Genomic DNA, 15,766 nt, shown 5'->3' with positions numbered 1-15,766 from the left:
AAGATAGCCTTAAAAATGGGGTGAAGTTTAATCCTATCCAAATAGAGCAATTCTGAAAGGCCTACCCAAGACATTCATCAGCTGTGAAAGTAAAGCTAAGAATCCCTTTTAAGGTCAGAAAGGCAAAGGAAGAGCCAATGATTGCTTAAAACAGAATCCCCAGTACAAAACAAAGGGATATCAAAACAATGTCTGACCCCAGGGTTGGACAACTACCAAAGGCTGCAGTTCAATGGCACAGGCATGTCTAGGAAATTACAGTGACCTTTACCAGGATTGGTAAAGGCTGCTCCTCATTAATGGCAGCACCAGCCTTGCTTACCTGTTTAGGTTGTCAATGAAATCCCGCACATCATCAGGTAGGATAACCCGATGCTCTCCCATATCTCGGTAATTCCCAAGCACACACACTGGAACATGAGTCGGCACTTTAGGAAGCTCCCTCAATATGTAGTTAAATGTCCTTTACAAAAAAAAGCAAAACAGAAAAGAGTATGGGCACACCTGGAGGTGAATTGTACCTATCAGGAATATTACTCTATTCACAGTCATGCACAAGCCATAAAAGACACAAGGCAAGGAAGAAAATCTAAAAGCCCAGATTCAGAAAATTATGTAGGCAGTATTCACTTGTCATAGAAAGCATCATTCCAAAACAAACCAACCATACTCTACTTTCAAGCAAGAACCCATAGAAAGTTTCTTGAGGAAGCAAGACAAGACTTTTTTCCCTATCCCTGCTGATGATCTGCATTACATATCAATCGTTTTTGTTGTCAAGATCAAAATTAGTGCAAATACAATCTGTACATAAGTGATCAGCAAGTTTCCTAAACTATTTACTTTGTTCATTCCCTGTGGAAGTGAATTCCATAAGCTATATGCTCCATTTAATCCATTTCAGCTGCACTGGTCTAACCAAGGGCCAATCCTGTCTTTCCCTAATAGGACTGCATTTAAAGGTCCCTGCTTTGCAGAACTAGGCTGATACAGGCTGTACTGATGCACTGCAGATACACTGCACGATCTATTCTATACCTAAGTGTCTGGATAGCCTGATTTGGTATAGCAATGAACAAGAGTCTTAGTTTCTGTCCTTCATTTGTCTAGATGTTCTGGAGTGCAGCAGTCTGCCAATGGCTTGAAATAAAATTAAAGAGCATGTCAAATAAAACTGCTTCTGAGTTAAGGCCTACAGAAAGGAGGATACTGGAGCTATGAGAGACCAAGCAATGCGATAGTGATTTTTCCTCTTATGGCTCCATATCATCTTTTAAGCTAAAGAGATAGCAATTTCCTCTCCACACCTTCAATTAACTGAAGGGGGCAGCAACACTGGCGTGGGCCAGTCAGTGATCTTGTCCCATCAGGACAACTCTGTTTCCTTTTTCCTAGGTTCCAGCACACCTTTACACTGCTGATTTTCCCTTCATTTTCCCAACCATGACCTCCATATTCCTCCCATCCTCCCAACTAGATGGGAAACAGAAGAGCCCAACATTTCTACATGTAAATCTATGCACTTGGAAATATCCATGTTCCTAGATGTTTCAACATTCCCTTTGAACCCTCTTTCCCATTCCTCATTATTCATGGTCTCCCATTCTCTATCACACTCTTTGAAGCTGGAACTATGCCGTTTCTGCATTTCCTTCAGATAGCGGTGTAGTCCTTTCCTTTTTCGTGTCCTTGTGACAAGCTGTTTAGCAGAACTCAGAGTCATTGGAATCTGGCAGGCCATGCTATGAGTGCTTCTGCTATGGCCTCAATCTTGCGCCCTCTGGGCTGCCAACCATATACCTTAGCGCACACACCACCCCAGCCCCCAGCAGCACAAAAGAAACTGTGTTTGAAAGAGGAGTAAATTAAAAAAACAGGCCAGCAAACAAAGCAATTTTAATGGCCATGAGCTTTTTCCAGCTCAGTGGATTGAGCATCAGTTTAAGGGCATCAGTACACAAACCGCAGGTCTAGAAGTCACTTTTGGTTAAATAAATTTAAATTGCAGTGTGCATGCATGCACTCTTTTCTTACCACTGTTTGGTGATGTCAAACATCATCACTACTCCATTGCAGTTTTTATACACATCCAAAAATTCTGCATCCAGAGCCATCTCTGACTCTGCCTGAGGATGGAAAGACACACAAGCAAGCAATACTTCAGTGTTTATAATTTCAGGCTTGTAAAAGAAACAATTGGCACTGGGTGACAGACAACATTTCCAGTGAGAGAGTTTCCACAAAAAAAAGCCCATCATTTAAGCAAGGTACTTCATAGTTCACTGCTTACCCTCTCTGAGCAAGCAGGATTTGAAAGCAACCAGGGCATTCAGTAAACCCAAGTGCTTGATTAAAGTAGTAGAGATAATGTTAGTATTTGCAATCTCAACGTTTCCCCCGCCTCCAGATCCTCTCCCGACAATCTGATTCCATATACAGCTCCAGAATACAATAAGCAAAACAAATCTACAGAAACCAACTCCCTCTTTGTTTCTTTGTAAATCTAAATGTTCACTGTGCTTCAGCTACTGTTCTATAAACCCAAGAGATAGCTTATGGTGATTCTCCCCTAGGTAATGAAAATGGTATTTTTCTGGAAGCAAACTTGGTTTTGATCATTAGTGAATTTGAACGTTTGCAGATGTCAGTACTTTGCAGAGGGCTCCTTAGCCTACTAGGGATCTGCTGGTACCCACTGCACTCCAATACCTACTGAAGGGCTAGACTCCAATAGGAAGTTTCCCTTCACAAGCATTACATGTATTTTTCACTTGAGTACCACAACAGCTGTGTGTTGTGCCTTCATGGGAGCCCCACACTATGCATTTCATGCCTCCTTTTTTCCATGGGAGATGGACATCTTTAAAGCTTCATTCTTGACTAACAGAGGAGATCAGAGAAGACTGGCATTCAAAAGTCCTCTCTACACATCAGTTGGTAGGGAACATCAATCATTGAACTGGACAAGAATCAATTCCTCTGTCCACTAGCCAAAGTGGCTTTTGGTTTGGCAGAAACTGGTTCACTGATGTCAACAGAACTGTGAGAGAATACATTATGGAGTGCTGCTCATTTGCGAGGTTCTGCAGACAGAGGTACCATTACACCGTCTATGAGCAACACAGTTCTTAATGAGGAGACCATAAACCATTTGTTCCTGAAGAAGAAACACAACAGTCTCTCTTCGGTTCCCTATTCTTGGCTTAACAGACACAAAGTCAGAGCAAACAACAAATGTTTCATCCCCAAAAGAGAGTGGAAAGTGGCAGGAGAGTTGCAGCAGAGAAATAACAGTGATGAGGAGCAAGGCACTGGCAGCAAAAATGGTCCCCGGCAGCCTGGTCTGAAGGTTCCAGTTTGATCACCATGAATGGAGAGATGATATACTCAGAACCTGTACACCCACTGTCTACTGTCAATCACTTAACAATAGAAACAGGGAGGCATTTGCATCTAACAGTGACTCACCTCCTGAGGGTCATTCTCCAGTTTCAAACCATCTCCTCGTTTTTTGCATTTTCCTTGAAAAGAGAAGTTACAAAAGAAAGATGCCTTAGCTTTGGGTAGAGAATTCCCCACCAGGACTGAGTCCTTGTAGAGGACCACAGGGTTTGCATCTGACCTCTAAAGCAAAAATCCACCTTCACACTATAAGCTCAAGGACTAGCGAGGAGAGCAAGCATGCCTTGGTGGGAAATACATCTACTATTGTTTAATGACAAAGTCAATAGAAAGCCTGCTGCAGCTTAAATTGTGCCTTTGGCAGTAAACAGTAATAGTAATACAAAGAATGCAGTCTCACGCTTTCTCTTAGTCCAGAACGAAGAGCGGTTTTGACTGTTCCACCTTTTGTTCCTGCCAGGGCTAAAGCAGTAAAGTGCAGCAACACTTCATGACTCAACTGCACAATCAAATTAACTGACAAAAGGCAGACATATAAATATATGCTCTGCCTGGGAGAAACCAAGAAAGCTTTAGGAACACTTTAAATGTGGTTTCAGAGTCCATTAGGTACTGTGGTTTCACTCGCACTAAGTGAATTTGACCTCCAAAACTGGCTTCTGAGGAAACGCTAGAAAGAGCTGAAAATGTACTGTGGAGAGAAGACAAACAGCTGGCAAGTACCTAAAGGGAGGGAGGTGGAGGAAGGAGCAGCATGGACTGATTTAAAAATCACCAAGTGGAAAGCCTTGATTTACTTCAATTTCAATCAACTTGTCCATTAGAACCTGAGTTATTTCCTAAGGGAAGGTGCATTCTCCATGACTAATATAACCATGAAAATGTGTAAATTTACAACCACATAGAGCTTTTACACTAGATTCAATACATATTTTTCCCACCTAGGAGGGTACAGAGCAAATTTACGCTAAACTCAGCGGATAAAGCTTAACGGTAAGATCTAGAAGACAGAGCAGTCATCTTTTACAAGGAGTGCAAAACCCAGCACCTGAGACATTTTGGCATTGGGTTGGACAGCAAAGCACTAGAAAACATGCCATGAAAAACTCTCCTCTAGTAGGCTAACCAGGGACCAACCACAAGTCTAGAGGGACTCATCTCATAACATGATGGGCACCAATAAGGACCACACTAAAATACAATTCCTAAATCTCTGTCCTCTCTTTGTATCTAAGATATCATATAAAGGGCTTGTTGTTTTGTTTTGTTTTTGGGGGGGGGGCTTATTTTAATAAGTCTTTCAAAAAAATTGTTAAGGATTACTGCACATTTCCTAAAAGGAATGCTAGTATTGCATACTAAGCCAGGAAGTGCTCAGCTAAAGTGTGTGAGAAACAGCACATTAATTCTGCTGGCACTTAGCTCTATATTCTCTAGTAGGGTAAAAACAAAGGGTAAAGGTGTCACCTGGTAACTCATTGCCACAAGCAGCAACAGTGTGTTTCAGATAGACATGGTCTACCCATGTCAGAAAAGTCATATTGCCAAACTGGTAAGTACTATGTGTAACCGTCATACTGGAACTCAAGATAGTTACTGCAAATTCACATTTTTGTCAGTATTTCAAGCCCCCACTAGGGAGTGGGGAACATCTCTCTCAAATGTAGGAAACAAATGGCAAGAAACCTGTGATGTACGGTTAGCGTTTTTATTTGCAATCGTGGAGGTGGACACTAGGAAAAGCATCAGGAAAAGCAGCAAGTCTGCTGCAAACCAGTCACAATTTTATCCCTTATCACTGTTGACCTCAAACTAACACAAATAATGACCTCCCTGCTCATGGAAGGAATCACATTCAGCCAAATAAAGTGGACTGCAAAGCAATCCATTCCTAGCATCCAACAAAGTAGGTTGTTGTCTATACAAGCTCATGTCTTTCCAAGCCAGTCAGTTTCTAGGATGCCACCCTCCCATACCGTCTGCTTATCACTATTATGCAGGAAATACTGAGGGTCTCTTGTACTGTAGGAACAGGGCCCTGATTTGACACTGTGAGGCAAATCAAAATAATGGTACTTTTGTGTTTGGATGGGTTAAAAAAAAATTGGGGCATTCACAGGTCCTACTGCCCAAGGATTTAAACCAGCAAACACACCCCCTGCCTCACACATTGTGGGGCTGGGGCCTGGGGGTGGGGGGCAGCAGGTTGGGAGTGAGGGGCACTGGGTTGGGACTGGCCATTGATGTTTACAAATAGATCTTGGTACAAAGAAGGTTGAGAACCACTGCTATAGACTACCTGAACCAGGGATGCATAAGCTTTCTGATGAAAGGAGCTGTTGCTCACAAAAGCTTATGCATCTTCAATTCAACTCAATTAGTCTATAAGGTGCACCTCTACTCTGCCTTCTGCCTGACTGCAAACTAAAACAGCTCTCTCCATTCTATGAAATGGCAATATTATTATTTGTCCCTAATAAAATCTCTTACTTCCCTGGGTTCTGCAAGGATCTTTAGACATGATTTCTTCTCAGCAAAATTAAGTTGCCTTCCTGTGCTTGATTTGCAAGACGGAGGGAGAAGCTAATTACTCCCAAATCTATTTACTCAGGGCAACAAAACGATTGGTCATAAGTTAGTGAGAAGTGCACATTACAATACTTCCTTTCATTTCTAACAGTTTTGATGAGCATTGAAACAAGTTATAATGCTAGCATATAAAAGTACTAATGACATGGGATTAAAATGAATGGGCTACTTCACTTGTCAGCACTATTGTTTCAGGCTCTCTGCAAATTCAGATTGCACCATTTCCATGGCAGTCACGTTTCTCCATTTTATAGTGTGCAATCATAGCAACTAGAGGCCCCGTTTTTTGTTGTTTTTTTTTAAGGAAAGAGACTGCAGAACAAATGGGCATTTATCTACAGAAGAATTTAACTAGAATTACCAGATTGCTGCGTCATTCCAGGTAGTGAATATATTTGTGCATGCTAATCTAGACACTCTACACACATCTGTGAGCTGCCTCAAGTAGCACAGGCAAGCAGTTAGCTAAAAGAGAAGCAATTTAATCAAATAAAACATTCTAGTGGAAGCGCATTAAAAAACTCTGTCTTCTGCCCTCTAGCTCCCCCTGCTCTCCCCCAGGAAATGCAAACCACACCTGGGGAAACACTAGCTAAAGCACAAGGTATGTCTACACTACAGAATGCATTGTGGTATAAAGCTAGACTTATGTCTGGCCCCTGGCAGACATTACATTTAAAAGGTGAATAACCAGTTAATCTTAATCCCCACCCCCCTCTCCTGGCACCAGCAGTCTGATCTGCAATCCCACCTCCTGTCATACACGTGTGGCATGGCAGGAAGCACAACTGTTAGGATCGCAGATCTGATCCCATCATGCCTTTAACTGAACATCTGTCAGCAGCTACTAATAAATGAGCAGGCTCAGATACTGCAGTCAGTCTAGCCCTGGCAGCTGGCAGCATCATGTGAGCCAATTCAGCTGGATTCTTACTTAAAGCTATCTTGGGGAACTACACTATGCAGCAGTGTAGACATACCCACAGCTCTTCACATTTGTTCATAGAGTCAAGCTAACTGAGGCACACTGCAGACTAAACATTACTGTCAACTCTTGTGAGTGCTCTTACATTACTTTGTAGATATTGGGATTGTTCCAGATGTTAAAAAGAGTGATTTTTTTGTAAGTGTTCTGAACTAACCTCACTCCAGATGCTCCTAATCAAAAAGGTACTGAATGAGAGAGGAAAGATTTGAAACTCTTCATTAAAATTTACAGGAGTTCAGCTGATCCTGAACAGAACCTATTCTGACGGTTTGAATGCTCCTGCAACTCATTGCTGTTGACTTTTAAAAAGTGTCTGTTGCCAGCCACACAGCTAGGAAATTAAATGCTTTTATAGCCATTTTATTCTCAGTCTTTAATTCATCTGAAAAATATGGAGTGACTGCTTGTAAAACAAACATTTTGGCACATGTTACATGTGAAGCAAAGGGGAAAAATGTATTGCATTTTTTCTTTGTGTAGGTCAAGGATAAAACACTGATTATACAATACATGCTATCCTTGGAGGCTGCAAAAACATAATAGTGCTTCTCCTGTGAAACCAAAGCAGAGCAGCTTTTTCAGTCCAGAATCTTTTGAGGAAATAACTGTGTCTTTCATGAACTCTTAAAGTTTACCACAAAATGTTAATCCATAAGTGTTTATACTCAAAGTGGCACTACATAGAAAGCACCCCTTAAGAAATTTCTAATATTAGACTACTGAAATAGTTTTAGCTGTTACAAAAGTCATATTTTTTTTAAGGGAAGTTCCCTTATTAATTAGAAAGCTTCATTTATGTTTCTATTGCTTCCTGCCATCTCAAACTGCACACAGCAGAATGGTAGCTAACCAACCTTCTCATCTGATAGCTGGTAGCTAATTAGTACAAACTTCAAAATTGAGAGACAGGGATACATTCTGAAGAACAGAACCGGTGCCACATGCTGTGTAATGCTGCTGAGAGGTGAACATGAGTTATGCAAGAGTCACAGGTAGGGGTGCACTGATAAGAGATTTTCAGGGCTGATAGCCGATTTTTAAGGAGGCATATCAGCCATCACTGATCTGATTTCCAATACAGCTGCATGCAGCTGGTAAGTCTATTGTGGTAGAAGGGGAGGGGGGAGGAAAAGGGTGTGGGGAGGCAGATCAAGACCCCTGTGCTGAGGAAAGAAATGGGGCTGAGGTTGGGGCAGGAGCTGCCCAGCTCTCACTGCTGCGCACACCCCAGGAGGGCATGGCAGGGGGGCTGTGCCCTAGCTTTGCGTGGGGCATGGGTGGGACAGGCTGCACCTGCAGGCTGGGGCTGGCACCAGGGCAATGCTAGGCAGCTGGCAGCGATGGAAGAGGACTATGGGGGAGGGCTACAGCCACCCCAAAAATCGCCATAGCCACCCCACAGCCCCCCTCCCAGCGCTGCTGTCCATCCTGCGCAGATCTGGGGGCACACCCCCCCACCCATGCCCTCCCAGACGAGCGGCAGGAGCAGCAGCAGGAACTGCCGGATGAGCAGACAAGTTGTCGAATAAGCGGTGTACAGTAGCGCCCCCCCAGACAAGCCACGGCTCCATCCTGCAACCCCCTGCCCCAGATGGGCAGTGCCTACCCCAGCCACACACTCTCTTTACCATGGGGGCCTTGATCTTCTCCCCCATGCCCCCTTCCCTTCCACCATAACAAACTTACTAGTTGCACGCAACTCTCCATACTGCCGGCTGTGCTCCTCACTGCCTACATGCCGCGCTAGGGCTGCGTGCATGCACAGGTTATTTACTGGCCACATCAGGCCAATTTCCGATATAGACAATTTTCTTTATATCAGTGCCGATCCAATATAGGACTGATGTATTGGTGCACCTCTAGTCACAGGGGGTTACACTGGCTTCCAAACTTGATAGTCTTCAGCAAAGCATTTTGGTATATATGTCAACGCTGTTCCATGAGGCATACCTCATTTTCCTTCAAGATGCCCATGTCCCCATATTCTGTTCTACTTTTTACTTCTGAAAGATCAGAGATGCTATTTATCCTCTACTTTTGCAGGAGTCTTCCTACATGACTTAGATGTTTTGGTGCTTAGTAAAAAGACACCTTATCTTTCTGCTGCTTAGCACTCCTGTATGTTAAATGTTTTAGCCAACTTAATTAACTCCATCTCAGCTAGGTTTTACTTCCATAGCATCTCCAGTGCCATAAGCCTACCATTTCTCCACTATTTTCTATAAGATGACTATGGATCAGACCTAAATCTCTCATGTTAAATACAAAAAACAACAAATCACAGACCTCCACTTGCACTACTCACAGCTCACCATTTTTCACTCATCTTGAATGACCAGTGTGCGACTACCCCGACCACATTCACTAGCTGATACCTGTGTTTCCATGAGGAATGTACAGTGTGTGCGACTTTAACAGACTTCACTGTACACAGCTTTGCACAAGTAGAGAGGAATGACATCTGAACTCATAGGCACCATTTTCAATCAAGTCACTGTTAAGTACACGCAACAGAACTGAGATGTGTATGTGTGGGGTAATGTCAAATGCTGGATCTAAACTGGAGTTAGTGTTATAGGTCACTAACTGAACCACTGAGGGTGAGAAAGATTTGTTGTGAAAGGTCACAGTCAGCCTGAGAAGGGCAAAGGTGAGTGACTCAACTGCTTTTTCCCCTTGATGTTTATAGCTTGGGCTGGTGGGCTCCACAGCCCTGCAACTTCCAGCTAGAAGGCAAAGATACTTGTTCCAGGTTCTTTACCTAGAACACCGACACATACTTAGTATTTGCACGAATAATCCGTCAGTACCAATGCACTTTATTTGTTGTGTGCCTTTCTTCAGTGCCTCAGCATTGTGCTGTCTGCCTTCTTCCTCCTGGGTCCCATAAAACTGGGTCAGTACCAGATAAGTGATACCTTTACGAGTATCCAGGCAGCACAGCTTCATATCAGATCAACAGCAGTCCTGTTAAAGAGCTCAGCGCACCTTGCATGTATGTGATAGCTCTTGTTGTTCTGTTTGAGGAAAAAAAATCTTTACTTTATGCAGCAATAGCTTACATAATTCTGGGACCCACAGAAATATAAAGGGTTTTGTTTTTCTTCTCCAAAACAAGAAAAAAAATCTACATCCTGACTTGATCAGTTGCTAACAGCTACATCAAGCAATTAGTAACTGATGACACAAGCTACCAGAGACTAGCTATAGCTCTTGAAATACTTGAACTTCAAGCATCTGCCTCATATTCTACCTTGTAACCTGCAACAGTTATGTAGCACACCCCAAAGCTGAAGGATGTGTCAAGACTGTACTGCCTGTATTGACAAAAGAAAGCTCAATGTACTAAGGGCAGCAAGGGCTCCAAGGTTGGTATGCTTCTTGGACATGATTCACTAGAGTCTATAGCTGTATGTCATTGGACTTGTTTTCAATCAAATTAAAAAATATGTCTATTGTAGAATTGTATTGAGTATTCCTAAAACTTTAGGCACAAAGCCCATGTACAAGCTGCATGCAGTCAGGTACAGTACCCCAATAAGAGTCTGCAAGTTACTAAGAAGAGTTCTGAAGAGACAGAAACTGGTAGAAGAAACTAAAAAAAGCATTCTCCAGCATTTCCACAGACTGCAGAAGCTAGTTCACCTTCCTAAGTGCTCGAATTCCATCTTGGTACAGAGAAAGTTCCTTAAACTAGAATTCTACTTTGTAAGCAAAACAGTGCCAGTTCATCACTCACCAGCCATGCAGGGAAAGCAAAGCTGGCTGCCACATTCCTATACTAGTCTAAAGGGAGAAAATAAAGCATGTTGCTGAACTAACAAGGTCAATTTGGCACAACCATTGCTTGGTGCTGGGTAAAGCATTGCTTGGTGAAATACAGCAGTAGCAGATCCTCACCAACCATCACACTTCTGAAATTTTTGAATTTAAAACTCAGGGCAGTAAAAACGAAAAATGAGGTTTCTTGGGCCGCAGGATACTAAAGCTTCCAAAACCCACACAGACACAGAATAGAAGCACTGCACAGCAGATCGGTTATCAGCTGCTCTACAAGACCAAATTTGAACACTGCGATATTCACATGCACCTTTTTGTAGATTCAGCTAAATCACCCCCCAACTTAAGAAGCGAGAAGTCATGGTCTTCAATGAACTTTACATATCTTATCAGCTAAGATTAGTCAATAAGTGTCTCTTTTATTTTCCTTTTTCATTAGAAGACAGACTTTTTTCAGGATTAGGGGTGCTGGCAACAATTTTAGGATGGGAACAGCATGCAAAATTGAGATGCCATTGTCAGAACATCATGTTGCTAGTTTCAAATGCAGCCTTGTAAATGCAGCCCATGGCACAACTCTAAGGATGCATGTTTAGAAGGGGTGCCAGGAGAGGATAAAGCAAGATTCAGATCTTATAAGCACTAAATAGCAACAGCACTGGATGCTTCACTACAAAAAGACTAAGGTCTAGACTACTATTGCTCTCACCCAAAGGATCACGCTGGAGGACTTTTTGACCTGAACACATGGGGGGGTGAAAGGGAGAAAAAAACCCCAAGAAATGTAATGAGATAGTGTTAAAAAGAAACAGCAAGATACGGACAATTGCTTACTGGTTAGCTGGTATTTCTTTTTGAGCTGTGTTTATAAAGGAACCACAAGATTATCAAGTTGTATCATATTGATCTGTATTTTTACACTAAATAGGTCCATAAATGCCTTTGCTACATAAAAAGAAAGTGTGTTTGTTCCATTAACATGGATCCTAAAAAAATACAGTTCTCTGCCTTCCAGGAATGGGATAGAAAGAAAGAACACGTGCTTTAAATTTCAGAGACTTTCTCCTTTTAGAAGTGAAAGTAAATGAACTGGTATTAACTTCTGCACATACCAATTTGTCTTATTCTATTCTGCAATTGGGATGACAAGTTGCTGGCATTTTTAAAATGTATTTCTGCTCTGAGAAGCAACCCAAAACCCCAAGTGAAATTTCCCAGAGACTGCATACCAGATTTGTGAGTCACCTGGGAAAACGATGGCTGGCAATTATTTTGGCTGGCAGTCCACTTAATGAGTTTTGGTGAGCTGTTGAGGGCCCCACACAAATTTTTTCAGATGTCCTTTTAACAAATTATAGATAAAAAACAAACTGTATACTAAAAATCAAAATCTACTCAAACATACTTTAATTTTATTTAAAAAAATAATTTTGCCCTGATTGATGTTTTTTGAGTATCATATATCGAGGCAATTATTGTGTAATAGCGAAAAAAAAGTCTTATTCTTGTATATTGTGTGTGGGGGCATGTGGAGGGCTGCCCGCATGGTAGGTCCTGGGGGGAAGACAGCAGGGGGAACATGCAGCAAAGCTTGCCCAGACAGTCCAGTGCAGGCAAAGTCCACCTCTCCCTCCTTCCATCCCCGCCCCCTATGACACTCCACATGGGGCTGATCCCCATTTGCTCCTGCCCACACCTGCCAGATACCACTGCCCCAGCCCTGGTCAGTACGCACAGATTCCCAGGGGGGCCACAGCCGCCTGGGTACTGCTCTGTTCCCCCTGCTTCCAGCAGCACCTCCTCCTCCTGCTGCACCACTCCAGGAAGTAGGTAATGCAGGGAAGCTGTGGGGACGCATGCTGGGCACCACATGCCCAGACAGGCAGCGAGGAAGCTGCAGCCAAGCAGCTCCTGCCCCAGCATGCAGGGCTCCAGCTCTAGCTCCCAAGCACTTTTCATCCACTTGGCCACACAGCATGATGAGCAGCCACCTGCGAGCAGCCTGAATGGGTGGAAGGCGGCAGGAAGCTGGAGTTGGAGTCCTGCATGTTGGGGCAGGAGCCACCAGGCTGCAGTTTCCCGCCCACCTGACTGGGCATCTGCTGCCTAGCATATGTCTCCAGGGCTTCCCAGTGCTACCTGCTGCCAGGAACAGTGCAGCAGGGGCAGGAGTCATCGTTATCGCTGGGGGGGAGGGGACAGGGAAACCGAGCAGTTCCTGGGCAGCTGCACTGGAAGCAGCCCCACCGGGAAACTGTGTGCACTAGCCAGGGCCATGGGCGACCACAGAGAGGACTTGGCCCCATGCAGAGAGACTCGGGGCAGCCACAGGCTAGATATAATCAATTGGTGGGTGCCTGCCCATGGATTGGATTGAATAAGTTGGGCCAGATCTGGCGCACAGGCCGTATTTTTCCCACCCCTGCCTTAAAGACTAGCTGACATTTTTTCAGTAACCTTAGAATCATAGAAAGAAGGACCGGAAGGGACCTATAAGATCAAGTCCAGTCCCCTGCCATGGGTAGGAGGTAAATGGGCTCAAATGAGCTCAACGAGGTATTTGTCCAGCCTCCTCTTCAAAACCACCAGAGATGGTGACTGCACCACCTCTGCCAGAAGTGTGTTCCAGATTTTAGTGACTCGTACAGAAAATAAGTTTTTCCTTATGTCCAGCCAAAACTTTTCCTCGACTAGCTTGTGTCCATTGGTCCGCATTTTCCAGGGGGGGGGGAGGAACCTTTTCTGAAATTTGCTCACCTAGGTCCTGGTGTTCTCTGTTGACATATTTGTAGTCAGCTATCAAGTCGCCTCTCAGCCTTCTTTTGCTCAGGCTGAACAGTACCAGATCCTAAAGTCTCTCCTCATAGAGCCTGTCCCCCAGGCCCTTGATCATGCGCGTGGCCCTTCTCTGCACCCTTTCATAGTATCATAGTAGCTAGGGTCAGGAGGGACCTGAACAGATCATCTAACCTGACCCCATGCCACAGGCAGGAATGAATGCTGGGTTCACAAGACCCCAGACAGGTGATCATCCAACCTCCTCTTGAATTTGCCCAAGGTAGGGGCGAGGACCACTTCCCTGGGAAGTTGGTTCTAGATTTTGGCCACCCTAACTGTAAAATATTGCCTTCTGATCTCTAACCTAAACCTATTCTCCAACACCTTATGACCACTGTTTCTTGTCACCCCAGGTGGTGCTGGGGAGAAAAGGGCTATTTGCTGTTGACCTCCCCTGATGAGTTTGTAGGCAGCCACCAGGTCCCCCCTCAGCCTCCTCTTGCTGAGGCTAAACAGGTTCAGGTCCCTCAATCTCTCCTCATAGGGCCTGTCCTGCTGCCCTCTCACCAAGTGGGTAGCCCTCCTCTGAACCCTCTCCAGGCTGGCCATGTCCCTTTTGAAGTGTGGCCACCAGTACTGGACACAGTACTCCAACTGCGGCCTGACCAAAGTCGCATAGAGGGGGAGGATCACCTCTCTGGACCGGCTTGAGATGCACCTTTGGATGCATGACAAGGTCTGGCTGGCCTTGCTGGCTGCGGTCTGGCATTGGTGGCTCATGTTCATCTTGGAGTCAATAATGACTCCAAGATCCCTTTCTGCCTCTGTCTTTTCAAGAAGGGAACTCCCCAGCCTGCATGTATGCTGTGGATTCCTTCCCCCAAGGTGCAGCACCCTGCATTTGTCTACGTTGAACCCCACCCCATCCTATTCTTGTCTACCCACTTGTGTAGTCTGTCTAAATCTATTTGCAGCCTCGCTCTCCCTTCAAGTGTGTCCACCTCGTCCCACATCTTAGTGTCATCAGCAAACTTGGACAGCGTGCTTTCCACCCTTGTCCAAGTTGATGATGAAGATGTTAAACAGTGCAGGCCTGAGGACCAAGCCCTGGGGTACCCCACTGCTCACATCTCACCAGTTTGAGTACAACCCGTCCACCACTACTCTCTGGGTGCGCCCTATCAGCCAATTTTTTACCCATCCAACTGTGTAAGCATCAATGCCACAGTCCCTTAATTTATTGATGAAGATGGGGTGAGAGACAGTGTCAAAGGCCTTCTTAAAGTCTAGAAAGACTACGTCCATGGCAACACCATCATCCAAGGATTTAGTTACTTGGTCATAAAAGGCAATCAGGTTGGTCAGGCAGGACCTGCCTTTGATGAACCCATGCTGATTGCCCCTGAGCATGATCTCCCCTGCAGGCCTCCCACAGATGTGCTCCTGGATGATTCTCTCCAAGATCTTCCCGAGCACCGAGGTGAGGCTTACAGGCCTTTAGTTACTTGGGTCCTCCTTCCTCCCTTTCTTGAAAATTGGGACCACATTAGCCAGTTTCCAATCCCCCGGCACCTGACCAGATGACCACAAATGCTCATACAGCCGGGCCAAGGGCTCTGCAATGACCCCTGCCAGCTCCCTCAACACCCGTGGGTGGAGGGCATCTGGACCTGCAGATTTAAAAATGTCTAGCCCTTCCAGAAGATCCCTAACTGCATCTGCACTGACTGAAGGCCTGACAGAGCTATCCCCAAGATTGTCCCTACCTCTGGTAGGTGGGATATCCCAGTCCCTGATCAAGAAAATAGAGGCAAAGAAACTGTTAAAAATATCAGCTTTCTTGTCTGGCGTAGCCACAAGATTACCGTTTGCATCTTGCAGGGGCCCTACATTGCCATTTCGAACTTGTCCACGTCCTTCTTGAAGTGTGGTGCTCAAAACTGGATGCAGTACTCCAGCTGTGGCCTCACCAACGCCTAATAGAGGGAAAGAAGCACCTCTCTGGATCTGTTGGTAACATACCTGCTGGTGCATGCCAGAATTCTATTTGCTCTGTTGGCAACTTTGCCACACTGGTGGCTCATATTCATGTTCTGGTCAATTATCACCCCTAGGTCCCTTTCGGATGCAGTGCCAACCAGTGGACCACCACCCAACGTATAGATATGGTGAGGGTTCCTCCTACCCAGATGAAGGACCCGGCATTTGTCCCTGTTGAACCTCATCTGG

At 44.6% G+C, this 15,766-nt stretch overlaps 1 protein-coding gene across 2 annotated transcripts in view; it reads right to left on the bottom strand.

Annotated features, from left to right (window-relative positions):
- The window catches only part of RABL6 (RAB, member RAS oncogene family like 6), a 74,425-nt gene that overhangs the window by 39,235 nt on the left and 19,424 nt on the right, over positions 1–15,766 (bottom strand). The window contains exons 4-6 of one of the 2 annotated variants that reach the window (XM_006267554.4): positions 3,469–3,521; positions 2,035–2,126; positions 323–463 (exon numbers count right to left, since the gene is read on the bottom strand). In XM_006267554.4, coding sequence (XP_006267616.1) covers positions 323–463; positions 2,035–2,126; positions 3,469–3,521 — 286 coding nt within the window. The remainder of the gene's footprint in view (positions 1–322; positions 464–2,034; positions 2,127–3,468; positions 3,522–15,766) is intronic. The other variant, XM_019475720.2, reaches the window with a different exon arrangement.

This window comes from Alligator mississippiensis, chromosome 12 (assembly GCF_030867095.1).
Source record: "Alligator mississippiensis isolate rAllMis1 chromosome 12, rAllMis1, whole genome shotgun sequence".
Taxonomy (NCBI): Eukaryota; Metazoa; Chordata; order Crocodylia; family Alligatoridae; genus Alligator; species Alligator mississippiensis.
This window is presented reverse-complemented; position numbering and strand designations above follow the sequence as displayed.